Source organism: Mycothermus thermophilus, assembly GCF_041956435.1.
Source record: "Mycothermus thermophilus strain CBS 625.91 unplaced genomic scaffold VTJ04scaffold_2, whole genome shotgun sequence".
Taxonomy (NCBI): Eukaryota; Fungi; Ascomycota; class Sordariomycetes; order Sordariales; family Chaetomiaceae; genus Mycothermus; species Mycothermus thermophilus.
In genome coordinates, this window is record NW_027191428.1 from 338,352 (window position 1) to 361,877 (window position 23,526).

The 23,526-nt window shown below is 56.4% G+C and overlaps 12 protein-coding genes across 12 annotated transcripts in view; 7 read left to right on the forward strand and 5 right to left on the reverse strand.

The window, feature by feature from the left end:
- Positions 1-1,271: 1,271 nt before the first annotated feature.
- On the forward strand, positions 1,272-1,792 carry VTJ04DRAFT_2256 (uncharacterized protein; the record flags this gene model as incomplete). The annotated part of the gene is made up of 2 exons (XM_069360025.1): positions 1,272-1,292; positions 1,463-1,792. 2 exons carry the CDS (start codon positions 1,272-1,274, stop codon positions 1,790-1,792), a joined length of 351 nt encoding a protein of 116 aa, XP_069220777.1.
- A 221-nt stretch (positions 1,793-2,013) lies between these two features.
- VTJ04DRAFT_2257 (uncharacterized protein) lies at positions 2,014-2,557 on the reverse strand (the record flags this gene model as incomplete). Its single annotated transcript, XM_069360026.1, has 3 exons — positions 2,014-2,092; positions 2,178-2,363; positions 2,535-2,557. 3 exons carry the CDS (start codon positions 2,555-2,557, stop codon positions 2,014-2,016), a joined length of 288 nt encoding a protein of 95 aa, XP_069220778.1.
- A 742-nt stretch (positions 2,558-3,299) lies between these two features.
- Positions 3,300-3,803, forward strand: VTJ04DRAFT_2258 (uncharacterized protein; the record flags this gene model as incomplete). The annotated part of the gene is made up of 1 exon (XM_069360027.1): positions 3,300-3,803. The coding sequence occupies one exon, from the start codon at positions 3,300-3,302 to the stop codon at positions 3,801-3,803; it is 504 nt and encodes a 167-aa protein (XP_069220779.1).
- A 90-nt stretch (positions 3,804-3,893) lies between these two features.
- Positions 3,894-4,691, forward strand: VTJ04DRAFT_2259 (uncharacterized protein; the record flags this gene model as incomplete). The annotated part of the gene is made up of 1 exon (XM_069360028.1): positions 3,894-4,691. One exon carries the CDS (start codon positions 3,894-3,896, stop codon positions 4,689-4,691), a length of 798 nt encoding a protein of 265 aa, XP_069220780.1.
- Positions 4,692-5,797: 1,106 nt separating this feature from the next.
- VTJ04DRAFT_2260 (uncharacterized protein) lies at positions 5,798-6,621 on the forward strand (the record flags this gene model as incomplete). The annotated part of the gene is made up of 3 exons (XM_069360030.1): positions 5,798-5,846; positions 5,908-6,347; positions 6,403-6,621. 3 exons carry the CDS (start codon positions 5,798-5,800, stop codon positions 6,619-6,621), a joined length of 708 nt encoding a protein of 235 aa, XP_069220781.1.
- A 679-nt stretch (positions 6,622-7,300) lies between these two features.
- On the forward strand, positions 7,301-8,500 carry VTJ04DRAFT_2261 (uncharacterized protein; the record flags this gene model as incomplete). Its single annotated transcript, XM_069360031.1, has 2 exons — positions 7,301-7,412; positions 7,476-8,500. The coding sequence occupies 2 exons, from the start codon at positions 7,301-7,303 to the stop codon at positions 8,498-8,500; spliced, it is 1,137 nt and encodes a 378-aa protein (XP_069220782.1).
- Positions 8,501-9,508: 1,008 nt separating this feature from the next.
- Positions 9,509-11,923, reverse strand: VTJ04DRAFT_2262 (uncharacterized protein; the record flags this gene model as incomplete). Its single annotated transcript, XM_069360032.1, has 3 exons — positions 9,509-9,804; positions 9,871-10,858; positions 10,928-11,923. 3 exons carry the CDS (start codon positions 11,921-11,923, stop codon positions 9,509-9,511), a joined length of 2,280 nt encoding a protein of 759 aa, XP_069220783.1.
- Positions 11,924-12,643: 720 nt separating this feature from the next.
- VTJ04DRAFT_2263 (uncharacterized protein) lies at positions 12,644-13,159 on the reverse strand (the record flags this gene model as incomplete). The annotated part of the gene is made up of 1 exon (XM_069360033.1): positions 12,644-13,159. One exon carries the CDS (start codon positions 13,157-13,159, stop codon positions 12,644-12,646), a length of 516 nt encoding a protein of 171 aa, XP_069220784.1.
- Positions 13,160-13,210: 51 nt separating this feature from the next.
- On the reverse strand, positions 13,211-15,675 carry VTJ04DRAFT_2264 (uncharacterized protein; the record flags this gene model as incomplete). The annotated part of the gene is made up of 2 exons (XM_069360034.1): positions 13,211-15,540; positions 15,600-15,675. 2 exons carry the CDS (start codon positions 15,673-15,675, stop codon positions 13,211-13,213), a joined length of 2,406 nt encoding a protein of 801 aa, XP_069220785.1.
- Positions 15,676-17,837: 2,162 nt separating this feature from the next.
- On the reverse strand, positions 17,838-19,578 carry VTJ04DRAFT_2265 (uncharacterized protein; the record flags this gene model as incomplete). The annotated part of the gene is made up of 2 exons (XM_069360035.1): positions 17,838-19,498; positions 19,563-19,578. The coding sequence occupies 2 exons, from the start codon at positions 19,576-19,578 to the stop codon at positions 17,838-17,840; spliced, it is 1,677 nt and encodes a 558-aa protein (XP_069220786.1).
- A 550-nt stretch (positions 19,579-20,128) lies between these two features.
- On the forward strand, positions 20,129-20,860 carry VTJ04DRAFT_2266 (uncharacterized protein; the record flags this gene model as incomplete). Its single annotated transcript, XM_069360036.1, has 5 exons — positions 20,129-20,131; positions 20,183-20,509; positions 20,572-20,697; positions 20,749-20,793; positions 20,852-20,860. The coding sequence occupies 5 exons, from the start codon at positions 20,129-20,131 to the stop codon at positions 20,858-20,860; spliced, it is 510 nt and encodes a 169-aa protein (XP_069220787.1).
- A 1,687-nt stretch (positions 20,861-22,547) lies between these two features.
- The window catches only part of VTJ04DRAFT_2267 (uncharacterized protein), a gene marked incomplete at both ends in the record, with an annotated part of 2,844 nt that continues 1,865 nt past the window's right edge, over positions 22,548-23,526 (forward strand). The window contains 4 exons of the mRNA XM_069360037.1: positions 22,548-22,706; positions 22,772-22,835; positions 22,952-23,037; positions 23,116-23,499. Coding sequence (XP_069220788.1) covers positions 22,548-22,706; positions 22,772-22,835; positions 22,952-23,037; positions 23,116-23,499 — 693 coding nt within the window. The remainder of the gene's footprint in view (positions 22,707-22,771; positions 22,836-22,951; positions 23,038-23,115; positions 23,500-23,526) is intronic.

The window sequence follows — 23,526 nt, forward strand, 5'->3', positions numbered from 1 at the left end:
TATCGCCGATCCCCTCCGGCTTGCTCTCGGCTCAACACCCGAAAATGAAATCGGGGTACCTATTGCGTTACCAAGAAATTTGTTGGTTAGGTTGGCTGCCAGGCATGGCATAAACGCTCACTCTGTCCATGTACGCGGTCAACCCCTACTTACCAAACACTTGGCAACGGAGAGTTGCAGAGGTTGCTACTCGAGAGGATAATTACGAAGGCAATACTTGGGTGCACCGATGTGCTTGCCGGGTCATTGTCTCAAAGCCACCGAAATTCATCATCCCGAGGAACCATATAAGAAATCGTCAATTCAGGATATCAAAAACATAAATCATGAAACAACCTTTCCCCCGCAACCATGCCCCCAAGTTATTGACCCACGATGGCATTTTCGCGCTTCAGCGTTGGAGGCTTGAAATTCGCAGCACTAGTACGCCGAGCATTTGCCCCCCTGCCAGCAACAGACGTTTGTGATGTGACAGTGCTTGAGGAGCCAGAGCTCTTGGACAAGCGAACATTTGAGGACGATGCCTCCGTAGTATTAGTAGGTTCTGGCATTTCAACGAACCCCCGGCGTTGGTTTGTTGATCCCTTTGCGATCGTGCGAACAGGTCGGTGGCTAGGTCGCAAGAAAGAGAAAAGAGTAACCGCGCTCCTGTGTGTTGTTCTATGACTTTTATACCATGAGGGATCCTGCCAAGGAGTGGTTATGTACACACACCTATTAACACTAAGCCCTCGCACGTCGTAATTACGGAGGTACCTAAAAGTCATGTGTTCGAGTCAATGTGCTGTTGTTGGCCACAAATGTGGCGACATCGACTGTTGTACAGCGGGCATGCGCTTGCAAAGATTGGAGGAATCTTTTCGCCTTGCGCTCTCTGGGATTCTGTTGAGGCCTCCAGGAAATTGTGTCCTTTTAGCGACCTTTTATAGGCGCGATAGGGTCTAAAGCTGAGGCCTGAAATGCTGGGATAAAGGAGATAAAGTGGACGGAAGGGGCTGAATGGTGTAACAGTTCCGATGAGAGCTCTGAGGGGCAGGATGGGCCATTTTATACAGGGCGTCTAGGCAGCCAAAGTGGGCGGCTAAGCAGCTGAGGGTGGCTGACTAAGCCAAAATTCGACGTCAAGTTGTCGCGCCAACGGTAGGGAATCCGCCCAAGATTGCTACCACGGTAACTCAGGTAGCTCTAGTCTTGGGGATGATGACAATGAGTTTTTATCAAGGCACACAGTAGTGAAACGACGCGGACAATGTGGCCGGTTGCCAAACTAAATGCGCCCGCAACGCGGCCGAGTACTCCGGGACTCGGAGCGAAAATGTATAAGTTTACCTCACAGCACCGATTCTACGTTGCGACTTGCTGGACAATCGAGTCCCCATTGGAGCGCTCTTCCTTGCAATCATCTGAATAAAGATAACAGATGCGGATTGAGAGAGCAACAACAACTGGCTAACTTCACAAGTCCCCCAGCTTGAGACGAGAAGAGTGGCAATCAAGACACAGTATTTCGCGGTTTGTATCGCAGTCAAGTCGCAGAGCCACTCCGCAGCTCGCCAAAAACCGTAGTGTTCGGAAAGGAAAATGCGCCGATGAGAACGCTGATAAACATTACTTCTCGCCCTGGAGGTTCGACAAAGGAACAAAAAACTGTCTAGCCCACGGTCCCCAAAATGATGGCAGAAAAACCTCATCTACCCCTCCGAACTTCGTATCAACAACTCAGGCGCTCTTCTCCGTCTTCCACTTTCGCCTCCATCCTCAACCCAAACGTCCAACGCATTGTCGGTGTTAACCCGATGTCGTGGAAAGCAGCGCTTATCGGTCCGGTCCGGTCCGATGGTCGAAGGGTCGAACTTGCGTCAGCTTACTTCGGCCCCCAACTCTCCGGCCCCGCATCAGGATGACCGTGTGTGTAACGTGAAGTCATCCTCCGCAGCAACCCGTTCGTCGACACAATCGTGGGTTCAGGTGTTGGTTGGTTGGTTGGTTGATTGGTTGGTTGGTTTTGGCTTCTTAGAAGCAGAAGTCGAGGCACTCAAGGCAGCATTCGCACGTCTCGCCGCAGAGCCAGCAGCAGCACATGGCGGCAACGCTACAGAGTGAGAGTCGCGGATTAGCAGGTGGACTTCAATCGAACAATAATAATCTCCCCGGCGCATGGGGCGCGAAACACTCACCAAGTGTACAGGCAACCGTGGCTCTTCTCCTCCTTGGGCGGCGGCGCCTGCTGGTACTGCATGGGCTGCTGGGGAGGATAGTACCCTTGCGGAGGAGGATAGCCGGCCTGAGGAGGAGGATAACCACCCTGCGGCGGCGGGTAGCCACCGGGAGGAGGGCCGTAGCCCTGGGGAGGAGGGTAACCACTGGAGAGGTCCAAATGTCAGTCGATTGGGTTCGTGACTGTGAGGCATGTGATGGGGGAAGCAGGCGGTGAACGCGGTCAGGAATCTCAATCAATTGGCCCAGTGGAGCAGTCAATTGATGGAGAGCGCAACAGTCGCATGCAGTTTTTGATGGATGATGGAGCTTCTTACCCTTGCTCAGGATAGTGCGACATTATTGATGGATTCAAAGGTTGTCGTCGGTCAGGTCAAGATTGATTTGGTGGTTTGAGGAAAAGTTGTTGAAGGAATGAAGAGGCCGAGAGGAAGATGTATGTCGGAGGTGCTCCGTAAGATGGACCCCCGGGCCGTCAGACAACGGTCAGATGGTTGGCGGATCGGCAGACGGAGAGGCCTCCGGTTCCCTGCTAGCCCCAGTGTAAATACAGTGGTTTTTTACACACGGCATGTGCCGAGATAATGCCCAGGACTTGGCTGGACAGCTCACTCGCTGTGTCGGTCGCCCGATGGAGCATTTGAAGGCGCCAAAGATCTTGGCACGATCCATCGGCGGGTCCGCCAACAGGAGGACGGACCGGTTGGCTGTGAGACGGGTTTGTTTGGTTCCCGACAATATCTTCCGGTCCGGCAGGGAGTTCTCCGTCTGATTGCCGTCGCCTCTGTCACCGTTTGTGCAAAGAGAGGCCGGCTTCATAAGCATCCACCACGTGCTTTCGTGTTTCGTGAGGGGGCTGTGCGACTCCGTTTTTACGCGCAACCTCGGCCACAAAAGCAAAAAGATGGCGCGCCCCAATAAAAAGGGGCGAGATGACGTCCCAAGATCTCTCTCGCAACGGGAGAGTCGCTTGACCTGCCACGCCTCGCGGCCAACATCGAAAGTGGCGATATCAATCAACATATCAACTGCCAGAGTGTGCTTCGATGCTGGCTGTATGATCACAAAGGGAAGCCAGCACAATGCCGCGCAGAACCAACAAGATACCAACCCAGTTCGAAGAGCTCGAAGGCTTGGACGATTTTGACTACCCAGTCCCACCCGAGCCAAAGTTCGACGTCACGCGTCGCGCCAAGCGGGTTCGAATTGCTGGCAACTGGTACCAAACAAGCCATATCAGCGAGCTGCATGTCTGGGAGTTTGAGGAGCTTGAGAAGCCGCTCTACAATGGCGGTAGGTTCGTAAACGAGAACGAAGGGTATGAGCTGATCCCGGACGACGCGAAAGGGCTTTATAGGGAGCTCCTCGCCGTAGTTAAGGGGAGCCCGACGCCAGCTACTAGCGAAGCCCGGACCAATTCAAGCCAAAGGACTCCTGGGCCAGCGAACGAGGGTTGTGGTCGTGACGGAGCCGGACAGAGTGGTGCGCAGGCAGAAGTGGAAGAGTTATTTGACGACCTCCCCATCTCCGAGCTGTTCTCAACCAGCGGCTCGGTCGAATCACGTATCAAGAAAGCCGAGGCCTAAAAGCCCAAGGCCATTGTCGAACGGGCCGACGAATGTTTCAAACTCAGGCGTGGTGTCGATGGCTGGAAATCCAAGGTCGTCCAGCTGCTCATGGAGCTTGCACTTGGTCGGCTGCAGGACGCCGTGACGCTCGAGAATGCCGCCGACGCCCGGATTCTGCCCTTTTGCTTTCCGCGCTTCAAAACCGACAAAAAAATGCCTAAGGACTGGGCCCAGATCCCGACGGTGGACTTTGTGGTGTCACCCACCATCTCCCCCGATTCAACCATGGGCTCAGCCATCCAAAAGGATCTCAACATTTCGGACGCGAACTTTCCAATGTTCAACATATCCGAGCTGTACCCGTCTGTGAACCCGACCGACTATCCCCCGCTGTCCTGGTCCCCGGTCGCCATGGGCGTGGCCGTCGAGACCAGCACTCCCACGCCGTCTCCCGCCCCGCGCAACTCATCCACCCCGGCGATGCCGTGGGAACAGTGGTGCCACCGGCCCGGCAAATGGCGGATGAACATCGACATGCCCAGGCCCGGGGCGCTGCAGCGGCTCTGCCTGTGGACGGCGGCGTGGCACAAGTGGATGACCAAGGAGGAGATGTTCTTCACTTCCGCGCCGCAGCTGCCGGCGCTCATGATGATTCAGGTCAAGGATCACGACTGGGCCGTGCACATTGTTATCGACCACCGGTACAAGATGGAGCTGAAGAGCGAACGGATCGGTGGCACCAAGACGGTCGAAGAGGCGCACAAGCTGGTTGCTGCGCTGAGGATCATGGCCCAGTGGATCGACACGAGGTTTCGGTCTTGGGCTGAGAAGAAGTATTGTCGCGATGGGCGTAATGGATTGCCGGATCGGGTGGCAGAACTGCAACCTGGACAGGGTGCGATATGACAGCGAAGGGAAAGAAAGGGGGCGCCGATCTTGGAAGATCTTTTTGGACGAGCGATGCAGGCTGGTGTTTGCGGGCAGGCGTCGAGAAGAGGTCCAGAAGAGGGCCGCAACTCGACAATTGCATGAGTCTCAGTGGAAGTTCACTATGCCGGCCAGAAGCGTTCGTTCGACGAGGTCTGCACGGACCACCTTGTGTCTTTTACTTACAACTGGGACCGGCGCGTTGTTGAATTGCACCTATTGAGTTGTGTTCTCTCATGAGGAGGAGGAAGGAGACTCGTGAAGCACCTTCCGGGGACTTGTAGGGACTAAGTGGTGTTTCATCCAGGTTGTCCTGGCCGTCAACCACCTGCAGATCTGGTAAGATGTGACTTGGAAGGTGCTGTGTTGATGGCGGAGAAACACTGAGGTACCCTCGGGTAAGGTAAGCTTTGGAAGTTCCCGAAACCAACAATCACAGCGGCTTGACAATGGAAGTCAAAAATCGCCAGCGACATTTGGATGATGTAACTGAAGTGGTCAACCCCGCCGTTGCACCACCTCCGAGTCCCGCATCACAGAGGCAACCTGGAATCGTGAATCGGGAAGAGAACTTGCAAAGAATCCCGAGATCCTGGACTTGGATGGAAGCTTTCCCCCACGTGGGTTGAACACTCAAGGATTTGTGAAACCCACGCATGCCTCTGGCCTTGTTTGATCCGGTGTAACGGTTGAAACAAGAACCATGAGCAATCGCCTTGCCGCAGCGGGGTCGGCATCCATCGGAGACATTCCGCGGGCATCTCTTCAGCATTCTCCGCTCCGAGCAACTCCGCACCCACGATGCAAGCTGGGACAGCTAAAGGGTTCCGCACAATGCGCCATGAATGACGCCACCCGTTGATATGTAATCAACTTGGGGAGAGCTCTCCATATGGGAATGGCATCTGTCAATTATTAATAGAGTAGCTTCCTGGACGGCCTCTCCCACATAACACCGAGAACATCCAATTGACATATAAGTCCCCGAGTTCTCTCCGAATCGACTACTTGACCTGAGTTGAGAAAGCAAGCTCCCGTCTGCTGTCACCGCACTCACCACATCTGCATCTCTGTCTTCTTCAACCATGGCTTCTCAGGACAAGATCATCCTCTACACTAACCACCGCTGCCCTTGTACGTAACAAAGAACCCTGATCTTGTTCAAATATAAAAGAACAGCACTCACAATTCCCAGACGCTCACCGGGCCCACATCGCCCTGGAGGAGCTCAAGGTGCCGTTCGAAGAGGTCATCATCAAACTCGACACTCCTCGCACGCCCGAGTACCTCCAGATTAACCCCCGCGGGCTGGTCCCCGCGCTGTCACACAACGGCAACATCATCATCGAGTCGGCCATTGTGGTGCAGTACCTGACGGACCTGTACCCGTCGCACCTAGTGCCCGCGTCCAACGAGCCGGGTGGTGCCCTGCGCCGCGCCAAGATTGCGCTGTTTGTGGACGCCTTCAGCACCAAGTTCAACGGCCCCATCTTTGGCCTGTACACGGCGCAGACGGATGCCGAGAAGGATGCTATTATTGAGAAAGCCGTGAGCGGGCTCCTTGCCGAGGTGGAGCCGAAGTTGGCGGATGCGGCGCCCTTCTTTGGCGGGAGCGACAAGCTTACCTTGGCTGAGGTGAGTACCTACATAGCTTCATGCGAAAGACAAGAACGATGCTGACAGTTTACAGGTCCTGACGGGCTCGTTCGTCATCCGGCTCAAGACTCTGACGGCGGCCGAGGTGATTCCCAAGCGGCTGTGGACCGCCATCGAGCAGAAGGCGCCCAACTTTGTCAAGTGGGCGGATGCTGTGTCGAAGCACCCCAGCGTGACGTCCATTTACGACGAGCAGAACATCATTGAGGGGACCAAGAAGCGCATTGCGAAGCTGCTGGAGGCGAAGAAATAGAGTACAAAAATGCTGGGGGGAGGAATGGCCAGGATGTTTGGCCAGTTGATGCTGCCGGGGCGGGTTTTATGAATGACTGAAATAACTCAAGTCTCTATTCTCATAGTCTTCATAGCAGGCGAATGCGATGTCGTTGCTTATAAGATGTTGGTTTGTCAGCATAAGATTCCGTCTCACCCAAAGGCGTCTGCTCGCTCTTCTGTACTCTGCTCTGGTCTGTTTTGGTCGGCTGCTCCCACTGCTGCGTCCACCCCTGCTTCCAGGTTCCCCGCAAACAGCTGAATCAACATCCATATGGAAGCCTTCCTTGCCTCGTGCAAATGTCTTGGCGTGGCCTCCCAGAGCCGAGGCACATTGGACCCACCCGGCTGCAACCCTGGTCCAACCAATTCACTTCACTTCATCTTGTCCACGCGCGCCAGCAACAACCACAAGCTGATCCTCTCACGGCCCCTTTCCCCCGATTTCTCAACTTTGCTTCTTCGACTCGGTCCTTCAAGCTCGTTTCAACACGCGGGACCCCCAAAGCTTCAGTCTTCCGGCTGGATATTTCACACACTACAGCTTATGACCAATTTCCGGTGCCATTGCTGACCACCCCTGAACCGCGATTGAAGCCGGCCAAAACGTCTCGAAACACAATCATCTTCTTCAACGTCATCTCTCCACCATTCCAGCCATGTCGCTGCCATCAAAATGGCTGCACATGTACGATGACTTCATCACAAAAAATGCCCACCAAGTGGGCCAGATCGAGTCGACCCTGCGGTCATTGACCTACATCATTCCGGGTATGGACGGTCCCAATTGACTCCAACGCAAACAACTTTGTCCTAACCCCATCCCTTCTCCAGGCCGCTTCCGCGACGCCGAAATCGCCTCCGAATCCATCCACAGCGGCGTCCAGCTCCTCTCCCTCTACCACGACGCGCTCCTTCGCCGCGCCCAAGCCGTCGCCAAACTCGCCACCTCACAACCGTCAGCACCACCACCTACCCCCCACACCCGCTACACCCGCCACTGGATCTCCCGCAGCCCCCTCTACCGGCGCGTCGCCTACCTCCTCCAGATCGTCCAATATGTCGAGCTCCTCTGCGAAATGGCCGCCAAGCGGCGCGGCGGCGAAGAATCCCGCTGGCGCGTCGTCGTGCTCCTCGAGTCTATCAAAGCCCTCTGCCGCCTCATCCTCCTGCGCGTCACCCGTTCCCGACCCATCGTCACCCCCGCCCTTCCCGAGCGCGGCCCGCTGCCCGAAGAACCCCCCTCCTCTAACAACCCCGGCGAAAACGACGACTCCTTCCTCGACATAGGCGAAGACGACGAAGACCGCGGCCTGCTCAATTCCTTCTCCAACGGCAACCCCGCCGCCAGCCCAACCTCCGAATGGACCATGTCCCGCACGGGCATGAGCCTGCCCCCGCTCCCCGCTCCGGGGGATACCCCGGGGTTTTTGCTGTCGCGCGTCCTGACGGCCGAGGACATCAAGCCCGCCGCCAAGCTGCTCAACACGCTGCGCGGCCAGGCGCGCGCGGCCGAGGTGCTGCACATTCTCGCCCCGCTCGTGTTCGCGATCGCGCTCTACCGCACGAAGCCCGACCAGCGCCGCAAGGCGTGGGCGCCCTGGCTGCTCGGCGTGGGCATGGAGCTGGCGGCGCGGCAGCTGCGCGATCGGGGACTGCGCACGACGCCGCTCGAGCGCGAGGAGTGGAGCCGCAGGGCGTGGTCCATGGTCTGGTGGGCCATGCGCGGGGCGTTTTATGAGAACGTGACCAAGGGGTGGGTGGAGGGCGTGAGGCGGCGCATGCCGAATTTGGTGGCGGGGATTATTGAGGATTATGAGTACCTGTGGGAGAATTATTATTTTAGCACGAGCACTTGAAGATGAAGGGACGGTATGGGAATGGATTTGCATGGGTGTGTCTGTTTGGGTTATTACTTGTAACTGTGTGTACCTAGTGTACCTACCTATGGACGTATGTACCTTGTAATATGGGGATGGGGATGGGGATGGCATGGTTGAGGAGGCATACGACACGGCGTTTGGGCGTTGACTGACTACTGCTCTACCTACTACTTACACTGACTGGGTTGGAAACTCTGGGAGAAGAGGGGGAGGAGGAGGAGGTAGTGATAGAAAATGTGTTATACCAGCCATCATCATCATCATTAAATCCGATCTACTAGACCAGCAGTTGTGATACGTACATTGTGTCGATCTGGCCGATGTTGTTGTCTCTGGATGCTTGATCATTATCTAATTACTCCGTATATACCTCGGTACTCATAGAGTACAAAAGGGCCGTTGCCAACAAGACGGGTGACAGCTCCCAACTCCAAGGGAATCCGAATGTCCCAACAAACCTACCTACATAGACAACAAGTCCAAGGACGCTTGCCTGCTTCTCCATGCCGTCATGTATGTAGTGATGTTCATGATTTTGAATTGACACTTTTCTTCTCTGCCTTTCCTTTTTCTGTTCTGAATATCCACAAAAACTCCCCATACATACTCAGCTCCCGACAACAACTTCCTTTGCAAGAAGCAACTCCCGACACTCCTGCTGAAGGATGACAAGAACCAGCCCGCCCCAACGGGGATCAAATGGTCGGTCGTGTGAATGACGCGGTATATTATCTCACAATCATCCATCCGCGTTGTATTCGTCATCGTCGTGCGTCTCTACTCTGACATCTAATCTCATACCCTTTTCATGTCAGGTACGTCTCTCATGCTTCAAGTCAGCCCCTTACTCATACATGCACCAGCAAATGCTGTGCAAAGAAGCGCTACACCACCTGCAATGCGATGCGATGCAGTGCAGTACAGTGCTGTGCCATGACAGACAATCCGCCTACCCAAACCAACTCCTTGATACATGCAACCACATTAAGCGGTAACACCGTCACCCTCAACCTTCGCAGGCTCATCATTCTCGCCCTCACCAGCAACATCACCCTTGCCCACCACCATATCTTGAGCAGCAGCCGGAGCATCACCACCCGTGACAGCACCGGCAACGGCACCCACAACAGCACCGGTGACAGCACCTGCGACGGCAGCAGCGCCGTCCTGGACCTTGGCAACGAGGCCGGCCGAGTAAACAGCGTTGCCCGCCTGGCCGTTCTGCTCCATCATGGCGGCCAGCCGAGCGGCGCGGCCTTCCTTCTTCCTTGGGACAGGAGCTGTTTTCTCACTCGTTAGTACAATATTTCCATTTACTTGGGTAGAAAAAAGATAGAGAATCTCACCTCTGCTATTCTCCTGCACATAAAACTCTCGCAAAAGATGCACCGCCTCGTCGCGGCCCCAGCCGCCCTCGGCCTCGTAGCCGCGCTCCACGTTGCCGCCGTCGCCGGGGAGGCGGTTGCTGGTTTCGATCTGAGAGACCACCGTCATGTTCTGCTCCGGGTCGGGCAGGACGGGGTTGTGGAAGGGCGGGTACGGAAGGACCGTGAGCTCCGGGGGGACAGTAACCTCCGGGGGGACCGGGAATGCGGTTTTAGCGGGCTGGGTATTCTCGGCCGTTTGGACGGTGTTGACAGAGATGGATTGCTCCTGACCGGCTTGGGCTTGTCCGGACTTGGTGTTCTCGGTGGCTTGCTCCTCATTTTGAGAAGTCTTGACTGAGGACTCAGTGACCTTGACAGCCTCGGTGTTCTTAACTTGGGCCACACTTGCCTCCTGGCTCGGCTGGCCGTTCTCAACACTACCAGCCTGCGCGGGAACAGGCTCAAGCGGCGGCCTCACGAGGCCCTTGCCGTTCTGGGGCGCAGGCGACGAAGGCGCCGAGATGGGTGTGCGCGGTGAGTTCTTGTGGATGCGGAACACGCCGCCGGTACCGCCAAACTTGTCGTTGACGGCGCCAAAGTAGACCTTCTTGATCTGGAGCTGACGCAGCAGCGACGCGCACATGACGCACGGCTCGACCGTGACGTAGAGCGTGCACTCGCGGATGATGGAGATGTCAACGCGGGGCGCGGGATGCAGCTTCTGGCCGTAGGGGTAGATGTGGCCGCTGCGAGGATCGACGTTGCCCCAGGACTGCTCTTGGTCGCCCTCAGGCTTCGCGTCCGTTCCAGGTCCGTATGACAGCAGGGCACAGATGGCCATCAGCTCGGCGTGGCGGGTACCGTTCCGGGTGATATTGGTGGCATTCATGCCGCGAGCGATGACACGGCCATTGTGAACAAGCACGCAGCCGACGGGCGTCTCGTTGGTCCGGAGGGCAAGCCTGGCCTGGAAAGGAAGTCAGCGAGGTGGAGGAAAGACAAAACGAGGCAATAGAGGTAGCAAAGAACTACTCACCACATCGAGCGCCTCCCTCATGAACCGGCTGTGCATGGCCCGCTCCGCTTTTTGGGTGGAGCTTTCGTTCTTGGGCTGAACCTGCGTTGTTACCGTGTCTGCTGCTGGCGACTCCGTGGTGGCTGTGGATGCCGAGGCCTCGTTTCCAGTTCGAATGCCCTCCTGTTGCCAATTGTCCAGCTCCACGAACTCAGTGATCTGCGGTTTGTTGTCATTTGTCGAACCCTGAAGACCAGTTGACGAAGCAGCAGCGGCCTCTTGACCATTCTCAGCAGTGGCATCGTTGACAGAAAGCCCAGCAAGCTTGTCAGTCAGTGCATTGTCCGAGCCGGCCGGAAGGGACTCCTCCGTAGACCGGTTCTCCTTGTTTTCCTCGGGGCTCAAGGTCGCCGGAGTAGCCGACTCACGAGGGACAACAGGCTTAACCCGAGCAGGCTGAGCCAGGACAGACGCATACGTAGAAGCCGGAGCCATCGTGCCAGTTGCGCCGTCGTCGTCACTCTGGCTGGTAGTCACACCTTCGCCGCTGGGGGGGACAGAGTTATCGTGGTCGTCGGGTGTAGCTGGGACTTGGGTATTTTGGTTGCCGGAGTCGGCAGTGTCCTTGTTTTCGGTTGCTGCGATGTCGGTCGAACTATCGTGAACCTCGTGGTCCTGCGAATTGAGATTCTGTGCCGGGTCGGGTTGCGGATTGAGATCGAGATCGAGATTAACCTGGTCGGTTTCCTTTGGAGGAGGGGTCGAGGTTGAAGATTGCGGAAGAGAGAGAGTGGAAGTCGATGCCGAGGAAGGGACAGGTTTCGAGGTTGCAGAAAACGAAGAGGATGAACCGGAAGAAGGTGTCTGGTTTTGTTGAAGGGTCCGCAGGAAAGAGAGGCCTGGAAGGCGACCCATGTGTCGCAGGAGAGTGGTCAAAGGAGAAAGAAAGACGGACTGCAGGAACGCGGAGGTTTGTCGACCCACGGCCCAGAGGCCCTGGAATATGGTACCTGCCATAATCCTTCTTGCCTTTTCCCCCTCTTTTCGTTTTGCTTCCAACTCGCGGAGCGCCGAGAAGAGGGATTCTCAACCCCCCCTTCTCACGCACCACTTCACCCAACGCACGTCTGCCAACAACCCTCCGATCAACCCTCCGTCACCCTCAACCTGGAACCTGGTCGGTGATTCTGACTCGATGACGTTGTTCAAGTGTCAACTCTTGAGAGAGGGCAAGTCGGTGAGTTTTGCTCAAAGAGAAAGCAACAGAAAGACACTCCGTATGTGCAGCCCATGGGTTGAGAGACCGTTTGGGAAAGACACACAATGTTTAACACCCAGGGTTGGCTGGCTCACTGGTGATGAACGGGCATAATCATGTCGGAAAAGTGGTTGTCGGTGCGCTGTTCATGTCGGACTCATTCATCCAAAGGACGTTGCTGAAACGGATGAATCACAGACAAAACATTCTGTGTTGTGACACAGATTTTCAACAACGTTTGAGTGTGAAAGGACTGGCAATAAAGTGTGAGTGAGACATCGGAGTGAAGTGGATCTTACAAAGTCTAGATTTTTCGTTTGATGGATCTACTGTGAAAGATTTCGATACAACGATCTGCCAGACGGCATGGATGTCATATGAACACACTATCGGGGTGTTCATCGCAAGACCCCGATATGTAGGTACCCGAAGAGCAAACGGCACAGAGAACCTCCTCCAAGGAGCAGCTACGTTCAGTCTCAGTCAAGTCGGGACAAGCAAGATTTAAAAAACGGCGGCCTGCAAGGACCTCTCAATTGACAATCTCTCTCCAAACTACCACGACCAGCAGCAAGCTCCTCAACCCGTGCCCAGTAACCGCAGCACTTCACTCGAAAAACAACAGCCCACCACCTTGTCGTCAGAGAGCAGGAGGACGAGCCAGCCCTCGCAGCCCACCAAGAAGAATCGTCCAGCTTCCCAAACCCCAAGCAGAAAGGTACAGAAGACACAACCAGTAGCAGCAGTAATCTCCAAAAACCCAGGGTATGATCCAACAGCAGCAGGAACAGGAAGAAAAGGACGACGACATGCCTCAAAACTCCAAACCCAGGGGTATCATCATGATCGTAACCATCATCATCATCATCATCGCAATGCTCAATGCTATAGCCCGTAGGAACCGTAACCGTAACCATAACCCAAAAATGCAACCCAAATGCAATGCCCAAAACCCAAACCGTCACAAAATGATGTGCTTTGTTACCTATCGCCATCAACACACACCATGACCTGCAAGGTGGTAGCCGTGGTGGCATCGGGAACAACTATAGCCCCGATGCCAGAAGCAGCAGCGGACGCATGGACGACAGTTGCCGCCGCGCGAACCGCGAAGCCGCCGACCACATATCGGAGATGGTCGGCTGCTGTTGCTGAATCTTGGACTTGACATTGTCGACGGACGCAGGCGTTGATGATGATGATAGCGACGATGATAGCGATAGGCTTGTTGTGACGAGAAGGAGGAGGGAGTTGCAAAGAAGGCGCTGGGCGAGGTGGTGGTCCAGGCTAGTAGCAGAGAACGACGACGAAGACGAGGACGAGGACGACGACGATCCCGCCAGGGCTGTGCGCAGCAGCAGGGGCGCGACCACGCACAGGAGCGAGACAAGACCGACCGCGGCAAGCTGGAAGGAAGAAGAAGAAGCGACGTCGCGCGCGCTGCGATTTTTGAGCAGCGAAACGCCAGCGACGGGCTGGGAATTCTTCTCCTCCTTGCCAGCAACGTTGCACCGGGTCGGGGATTGTTGTTGTTGCGTCGACGGGGACGACGCGAGCGACTTGTCATCGGACCAAGCGGCGGCGGCGGCGTTGTGACGCGTTGTCGGGGATTTATTATTGACGACGGTGGTGGCGCGGGAGGTGTGACGGACGGTCGACTTGGAGTCACCGCTCTCTGCAGTGCTCACGACGACATGACGGCCGACACAATTCCATGAGCCAAGTTCGCCACCTGTTGACGACGAGCTTATCGTGGCTGTTGCACGCGCTGCCGGTTGACTGTAACTAGCAGGCGGTGCATTGACTGGCACCCTGCGGCCTGGTGATGTTATCCTAGGTCGAGTGGGTGAGCCACGACTAACTGACGACTGAGGCATGTTGGCAACCACAGTGCTGGCGTTGTTGTGACGAGCGGCGGCGGCGACGACGGCGACCTCAGAGGACTCGGAGCCATTGACATCAACGTGCCTCCGAAGTGCACCGCTCTCCTGACGCAAGACAGCACCGTTGCTGTGATAGGCGGCCACTCCGCTGCCGTTGTGATTCGTGGCAGCTAGTTCTCGAGACTGTTGTAGTATACCTCCAGATCCTCCAGGTTCATAATACCACGAGACGTCGGCGGTTGACGCCGAGATGTTGCGATTGCCGCCCGCCGGCTGCGCGCTGGCGGGTGACCGAGCAACACCAACAACGTCGCTTGTCCAGACGCGTGGCGAGGCGTACGCTGGCGACATGCCCGTGGCGGAGGACTGCGGCGACGCTTGCTGGCTTCCGAGATCCCTCATCTGGAAGACCGGGTCTTCATCCAAAACCTCAGCCGGCGGCGAGTAGAGGTTGAAGTCGACGTAGTCGGTGCCAAGGGCGACGCCCGGGTTGAGGTACGGGAGGTTCAGATCGAGACCACCATCGGCAACAACATCCACCGGCGAGATGTTGGTCGTAGCCGGAGACCCGCGAGAGCCGGCCGGAGTGTAAGGAGTCAAGATCTGAGAAGGCGAAGTGGCGCTGGAGCCAACGCTCGGCGAGACAAAGCTGTCGAGGTCGAAGTTGTCAAAGACAAAGTCGTCGAAGACAGGCTCGGCAGCAGCAGCCGCAAGCGCCACCTGGTCCTGGTCAAGGGTCACGAACTCGTTCCAGAGGGCGAGGTCGTCTGGAAAGCTCAGGTCTACCGCCGGGACCGCGACCGCCTCAGGAGCTGGGGCAGCGGTTGGGCCGGCGGCGAAGTCGACCGGAACATCGACCGCACTAGGTGATGACGACGCTTGCGCGGCAGTCTTTGTCCGCTTGGCGGGCTTCTGCTCCTGCTGCTGGACCGAGGCCAGCGAGGCGGCAGCGCGCTTACGGTGCGAGGGATCGCACCTGACCTTCTTCCTCCGGCACGTGTCGCAGGCCTTGATGATGCGCATCAGGTGGGCGTGGTCGCGCTGCTCCTTGGTCTTGCAGCCGCGAGAGGCCGAGTTGGTGACGTCCCGGCCATCCTTGGTCAGGATGCGCATGCCCGGGTGGTTGGAGAAGTCAATGGTCGACGCCCGCGAGGTGACGGCGGACTTCTTGGAGACAGACGCGCGCGCCTTGGGCCTGGCCTCAGAGGCAGCAGGCGACTGAGCCCACGAGCCCTCAGAAAGGACAGGAGAGTTCCCAAAGCTGGACGAGTAGCCCGAGTCGACAAAGGTCGAAACCGAGGTGGCAGGCGAGGCGGTGACGGAGGTCGCAGGGGCAGTGGGGACGGGGTAGAACTTGAAGTTCTCGCCGGTCCGGCGCGAATACTCAAAGAAGTCCATGGAAATGTGAGCGCGCTTGTCCTGGATCGAAGCAGGTCCAGGGAGCAGAGCGTGAATCATTTCATCGAGCTCGGGGGTTCCCAGAGCGGGCAGCCCTGCCAATCGTTAGTGTTGGTCTACGAATGAATGTCTATCAAGATGGGAAAAGCCGTACAAATCAGGGCAGCTCCGAGCGCCGGCTGGCACACGGAGAAGCCGCTGAAGGCGCCGACGGATCCCTGTCGGGCCATTACGGCAGTCGAAGCGGGTAGCTTGTAAACGATTTGCGGTGGTGGTGAAGCCAAGGTGGCGTTGGCGTCGACGAAAGGAACTTTGGCACTCGGTTTTGCCAGGTCAAGTTCACGAGGGCAAGCACTCGGAACGGTCGGGAACGGACTTGTGATTTGGTGTTGATCCAAGATGTCCTGGTGGCAGTACACCACAGGCGAACGGTGGTACACAAGTTCGGCGTCAGCGTCAGCAGCTGGTTGCAGGGGGGAAGGCCAACAAGGCCAATGTGAGTGATGGGGGGGGTTGTCGCGGCGAGAGTCGAAACAGCTGTGGCAAAGCTAGACCTGGATGGCCGTTGGCAGTCTCTAACGTCAGGTCCGTTTCCCGTGGAGGAGAAAGAGAGGAAAGACTCGAGGTGATCCGAAGGAGTCAGGCCGATATTTCACTGCCGTCCTCGATTCCAAGAGCGGATGGGTCGTGAAGGCGCAGCGATGCTCGTCCGGCCCCATCTCATCGGCGAGATGAATTAGGAATAGCGCCATGCGGGAGGGCAGGGGTATATAAGAGCAAGGCTGGGATCATTAACTGTAAGACAGTAAGATAAGCAGGTCATAAATATGTTGACTACGACAAGATATTAGATTAGCCCCTGAAAGTCATATCCCTGTCTGGGGCGGAACCATGACCTGCATGGCTGCACAGCTCGGCGAGCCGTTTCCTGGCAGAGCACGGCTCCACACGCCCTCTCTCACCAAATGCCTGCATCTCCAACGCTGCTGACCCGAGGCATCGAGAACCGTTTCATTGGCCCAGCAGACGATGAGTCAAGCTGCTGGCCAATCCTGGAAGGTCGTCGCCCTGTTTCACGGGTGGTATTGCGGGAAGACGGGAACAGAGGAATTGAGTTTGGGGACGCGTTGTGGAGGTTTGATGGGAACGTTGCCATCTCTCCTGGAGTTCATGACTATGGAGTAGATGATGTCGGCTCCAGGTCACACCTAGGAGATAGATTTGCCAGTAAGAACTTGGAATGCTGCTCCAATCCCTCGACAGCCATCTCCAATGCCTCCAAACACAGCTTGGGCCTCCAATTTTGACAATCAATTTCCCTGGGCCATGCCATTTCTCCCAAGAGCAACGTCAAAACGAGAACAATCCGATGAAGCAAAGAATGCCTCGCGGATGGAACGAAACAAAACAGGGCTGGGATTGAGCCGGGGTCTGGGGCGGAGGCCTGCGGCTTGGCTCGATTGGGCCCCACTGGGCTGGTTCACTCAGATTCATCTTCGGTTCCCAGTCCTCCACCACATCCAGTCAGCAACACACAGAACCCCGAAAGGCTGCATGAGATGACTCTTCACTTCTTTCGCATATGACCAAATATTGTTGGGAAGGCGATAGATCCCGCCTCAGGTTATCAAGGAATACTCTTGTAGCTTCTCGACAAATGGTCCTGCAGTTCTCCCTTCCTTTCATGCTTACGCTTGATGTTCTAGGCCATCGGACAAGCCACAGCTGGATCCGAGCATGACGGTAGCTTGGCAGCGGGTAGAACCTGATGTGGCAGTGCCATGTGAGCGTTGATGTTCCTCTGATCCAGCCTCAAAGCCACCAATTACCAAGAATGGAAGTCCTGGGCATGGGTCAGGTATCCTGGATCATCCAAACATCAACACAAACAATCCTCTCTCGAGGTGTGAAACAAAACAGAGTTGTCCCTTATCTTGTTCCGACAAGATAGCCAAGGGCATGACACCTGCCGGACCGTAAAGAGGCATCATGCAGATGACCAATTCCTTGACGCCTAATAGTTCCCCGTGAGACGGTGTACTCATCCTGGATACAGCAGGAAGTAGGTAGACTGACCAACACACAGAGTCTGAGGCTCAATAAACAAATCTCTTGAGCATCTCACGAAGTTTGTACTGGAGCTTCATGCAGGTGGCAAGGGGAATGAGGTGACCAGCGTACAAGGCTACGAAACCACAAGATCATGTGGACATCTGCCTGACAAAGGCTCAGAGTCCAACTCTCTTGAGATGCATCAACCATCCAGGAGTCTTCATACCTCATTCCCATCTAATCTCTTTCCTATCTACCAAGTCCTTTCCACAATCCTCCCAAACCAGTCCGGCGACGTGCTCAGACCCAAATCCATTTGGCAATTCCGCGATCCCACACATTACTGCATAAGCCCCTCCGCCGTAGGCAGAGGAATCGCCTTGTACAAGAGAATCAAAGCTGAGTGGGACTCGCCACCGCCAGCAAGGGCATCGATCTTGTCCGCCGTGACCTCGGACACCTTGTCGTCGTTGAACCACCACCACTTGCCGTCCTCCTCGCCGACCTTGCCCGTGGCAGGGTCCTTCGGGGCCGTCTTCTTGACGTAGGCCGTGTAGTGGCCACTGTCGGCGCTGGCGCCCTGGTGGGTCACGACGGCGCGCAGTTCGTAGATGCCCGACTGGTTGGCGCCGTCGTCCTTGCGAAGCTCGGGGTCGATGAGGGCGTTGAGCTCCTTCTTCGCCTCGAGGATCGCCGCCTCCTTCTCGGCATCCCATTCGGCGTCCGTCTTGTACGTCTCGGTCATGGCGACATCGCCGTCGCCATCCTTCTTCTTTTCCTCCTTCTTTTCCTCGCCCTCCTTCTTGGCCTCGTCCTTCTTCTCGCCTGAGACCTCGCCATCCAGCAGCGGGTTCTTCTTGCGGCGCTTGCGGGCACGCTCCACGTCCTCCTCCTCCTTGCGCACCTCGCGCACCTTGTCGCGGACGGGGATCAGCGCCTTCTTGAGCTCGTCGGTGCAGAACTCAATGGCATCCAACTCATGAGGGAATGTGACCTTGCGCATGATCTTGGCCTTCTTTTGCACATCCCGCTTCCAGAAGAAGCGCACGAAGTGCACCGTCAGGTACTTGGGAAGGCGCGAGATACGCGAGGTCTTGGTGTACGTTACATCGCGGCCAAGGACCTCGGAGCGCTTTTCGATCTTCTCAGTCAAGCCCTCGACAAGACCGTCGCGAAGGTGTGCCGTCGTGTTGCCGATGTGGCAATTCAGCTTGAGGAATTGCTCGCGTGACGACGTAGGTTGTTCGCCGGCCTCGCGGGCCGCAGGGTCGTCGCATTCGAGCGTCGTCGAGAACTCGCCGGCCACATACTTGTCGATGAAGCCCTGGGCGTTCGAAGAATCGGCGCCGTCCGGAGTCGGCAGCTTGAGCTTCTGCCTGAGCTGGGAGATGATCTGCGACCAGGCCTCTTCAGCGTCCTGCTGCGCGTATCCTGGCCCTTTCCTGGAGCGCTCAGCAAACTGGGGGAAGGTGGTCCGCAGCGCATTCAAGAAGGCGAACGGCACGACAGCCCCCGTGGTCTCGGACATCTCCTTGTAGAGATCCTTCAGCTGGTTTGTAATGTCCAGCTGTGGGATCTCAGACATGGAGGTGTGTTTGTGATGGGTAAGTGTTTCCTGGAGTTCCGGGATGGCACGCATGGCTTGCAGGGTGGCGTTGAGGTAACATGTGTTGCCCAGGTTAATCAAGCCAGCCGGAGTGGCATTGGCTTGCTGGGCCATCTCGGCCTCGGTCATGTCCTCGAGGAACTTGATCTTCTCGGTCGGACGGGTGATGGCGGCGCCGCTATCGCCGGGAGTGCCCATCATCATGATGACCTGGCCGGGCTTGAGGCCCAGTTTGCTCAGGTCGGTGTCATCCTTGAGTTGGCCGCCCTTGACGAGGATCTTCTGGCGTTCAGGCTCGACGCCGGTTAAGCTGTAGAGCTGGTATTTCAGGACCTCGCCGGTGGACGAAGTGTCGACCTCGACGTCGTACTTCTTGCCCTGGTGCTTTATTACCACTGGAAGTAAAAGTCAGCAGGAAGACGCCACGGAGAGTGGGGGATATCCTTCGAAGCTGCGTACCGTTGACGGTGGACATCCTGGAGAGGTCAGTGACTATGGGAAGAGGGGCAGTTGGTGTTGGTGGGAGAAGAGATCAGGGAGAGAAAGGGCAGACTTTATAAAGACCGTTGCGGAGGAAAGGCCACAAAGTCGGATTAGCCAAGTTTTGGTCGATCAAAAATGAGTCTGGTACTCGTAGCCGTTCTCCTGTTTGTCGTCGGTGGCGGTGGATGGTTTGCAAGTTGAAGAAGGGAAACAGATTGGCGGGGCCCAAGATGGGATGAATGCTGATCAATCCAGGGTTCGGGTTGACACTTGCGGCCCAACGCCACGTCTGCAAGGCTGCAGCCTGGAGATGTCAATTAGATAAGCACAACTGCCCCACCAAACCCCTGCCACGGCGCCCCTCCTCCCCACTGTTCCGCCTGGTGCTCCCGCTGCTGGGCTCGCCGCCAAGAAACCCCTAGGAACCTTACTGGGCCAACACCAACGTCCATCAACAACCACTTCCAACACTCCCAACTCTGCGACAAGACGATTAGGGCAGCCTTTGCTGGACTTGGGCGCCGCTTGCAGCATAAACGACCATGGTAAGCTGCCATAATCACAATTAGCTGATAAACGCTAACCCTCGCCCGCAGTCGCAGTCTCTCCGCCCCTATCTCCAAGCTGTCCGCAGCACCCTGACAGCTGCCCTCTGCCTCTCCAACTTCGCTTCCCAGACTGCCGAGCGCCACAATGTCCCCGAAGTCGAGGCTCGGACATCACCCGAGGTTCTTCTCACACCTCTGACCATTGCCCGCAACGAGAACGAGCGGGTCCTCATCGAGCCCAGCATCAACAGCGTCCGCGTCAGCATCAAGATCAAGCAGGCCGACGAGATCGAGAACATCTTGGTCCACAAATTCACACGCTTCCTGACTCAGCGCGCCGAGTCGTTCTTTATTTTGAGGAGGAAACCCATCAAGGTAGGGCTTCTCTGGATTTGGCCTCGGACGCCTCGGACGGATGCTAACAGATTGTGCTTCAGGGCTACGATATTTCCTTCCTCATCACCAACTTCCACACCGAAGAGATGCTCAAGCACAAGCTGGTTGACTTTATCATCCAGTTTATGGAGGAGGTGGACAAGGAGATTTCCGAGATGAAGCTATTCGTAAGGTCCTCCCAATCACCATTTCTGGTACAATGGCTAACAACACTCTAGTTGAATGCTCGGGCACGGTTGGTAGCCGAGTCGTTCTTGACAGAAGTAAGCATCTCCCCAATCGCCGTCCTGCTCTTCTGTTCTGCGATTCTAACTTGTGCAGTTCGACTGAGTAAACCTCAACGGCATCATGACACGCCAATCGGGCTCGGATGTGAGGAAGGTTGCTGCCCAGACCCGAGTTGTTCATGCCAGAGGACAACCGCCCGTTTGCCATATATCATGTTTTAGACACCTCAAGACCACAGTAAGGGCGCCAAGTTCTCACTCCCTTAAATCCATGGCGGAAAGGTCTTAGGGAGGCTCATTGCTTCTTCTCCGCCAAGTTGCGCTTGAGAAGACAAATAAAATCATTTACACGTTTGACTACCGTTCAGATCATGTCCATATTCAATGTTTGGGATCACTATGTTCTTGCCTCCTCGATGTTGCCAGTATCTGTTAATTGAGTCCGCTCACTGCTGCCAAGTAGCAGCTGTGGAAGTGCCTCTCCCCAAGATTCATGTCCCTTGAGGTTTCCAGAGTGCTCGTGAGGTCAAGTTGGATGTGCCTGGTGAAGCCAACAGCTGGTACATACCAGGGCTTTTTCTCTACTTCTCATGCCAGACGATCTTTCGCTGGCTGATTGCTAAACCAAGGCACAGAGAAAAGTCAGGGGTTGGTGCCGCCGTTGTCTGAGTGCTCGACGGCGGGTAGAAGGTGAGGTGTTCTCGGCACGTCTCCCACAGATCCCCCGTTCATTGGGATTCGATTACGGAACCACAAGCACCGGCTCAGAAGGGACACACTGAATGAGTTGCTGTGGACCTCAGTCTGAAATGCCTATTAGGCATCCTGTTCGCATTGTTTATTGTGGCCTTATCCCCTACAGTGTAAACAAAGCATTGGCCGTGTAGGTCCAAGCTTCTGCTTTGTGCCCACGCGTCTCTGCACCCACCACCCTCCTGGCCGACCTCGAGGATTGAAATTCCCCTCCCACTTCCGTTTCCCTCCTCTTTCTTCCTTTCTTCCTCCAACGACGTCACACCCGACCGAGGTAAGCCCACCACCACAGCCACCATTGACTTCAACACCGTCGACGACCTCGAAGATATTCTGTATCTTCAGCTTTTCTGACTTTTTCTATTTTAGATCGTTACACTCACCATCGCTCCCGCTGCACAAGGTATGTGATGTTTTCATTTCCTCCCTGCCCCTCCTCCGCCGAGATGGTTGGCCCCTCGGGTCACCACCACAACGATGAGCTACCACACTGCCCTAGAGTCCGACAACGCATGACTTTTGTTGTGCCTTCAAGAATTCTTGATCACCACAGTCGTTCTCGTGGTCTGGGCATCTTCGCTGCGTGTTCTGCTTCGTCGTGGGGTGTCCGAGTCGCATCCATCTTGAGATTGCGCTCCTCGATCCCTTCACAGTTCCTCCAGCCACTGCCTCATCCCGTGTTCATTTGATCCCAACGCTGTAGGGCCTGGGGTTAAACTTCAACTTGGCATTCCAAAACCACTGTCTGCTTTCGCTTCCTGTCCTGTTCTCATGACCGCCGCGTGTTCCTGGTGCTAACAGAGTCTCCAGCAACCTTCAAACAGTAAGAGCACCGTTCCTCTCATCTTGTCAAGCACCATCGTCCCTGGCCCTCGATGCTCATCTGCCCTCTCCGACACGCAAACCATCATACCCCTCCTCTGACCCAAGTTCCCTTGGGTACTCATGGCGCTTGACAATGGGACGTTGGCTAACATGCTATCTAACAACCACGCATAAGTTTTTTTTCTTTTCTTTAAAAAAAGAAAATCATCAAGATGGCGCCTCCCGCCGAGGGTGGGGGCCCGTTCGCCGGTTCTCCGGCTCCCCGCGGCTTCGGCCGCTGTCCTGCCGCTGCCCCGGCTCAGGACGGGCTGCTCTCCCCTCTGGCCGCTCGCCGCAACACGGTGGCGGCCAGGGGCGCGCGTCCCCTCTCGGTAAGTTGTTTACTTCGCACCTCCGCCCTTGTTCCAGTCGTGCTGACCCGTTTGAACCCATTCAGCCCGAGGAGCGTGCCGAGATGCTCGGCGCGCTGGCCGGCCATTTGGCCGGAAACTTTGGCGTAAGTGAGCCCGTCCTAAGCACAATTCTCCGACCCTCTTTGATGTTTCTGCCGCACTTCTTCTCCCCTTTCGTGCCACTTTGAGACCGCAGGCGATCTGAAAAACCATGTGCTTCAAAGCCGGTCTGCTGCACGCGGACGGGCCTTTGAGGCACGCGGAACCAAGAATCTTCTTCGCGGCCACCCCCATCACTGCCGCCTTTGCTGTTGCCCCCTTCAGACGCACCTCTTTGATGCTTCCCTCGATGAACCCGACAAAAGACAGGATGGCTGACCATGATTAGTCCCGTATCGCGGAGCACCCCCAGCCGGGGCTTGCCCTGGCTGGGTTCGCGACGCCGGCTCGCCGCCGGTCGTCGACATTCGCGCCGGCCTCGTCGGCTGGCTTGGGCGTTGCGCCCACCACCCCTCAGGGGGTTTCTGCGGCGGCGGGCGGCTTCGCCACCCCGCTGGCCGGTGCGTTCGGCGGTGTCGCCGGCGTGCTTTCGTCCTTCGTGGACGGTACGCCGTCCACCGCCGGCGTTCGCGGGGGGGTCTGCGAGACCCCCCTCGCAAATTATATTTTTTCTCCGGGCGAGCACGTCCGGACCGAGCCGCGCAGCTTTGCGCCTCGGGCCGGCGTCTCGCCCTCCGCCGTTGGTTTCGCCGCCGCCGCGGCGAAGGAGGAGGTGAGTTCTTATTTTCTTTTTTTTTTT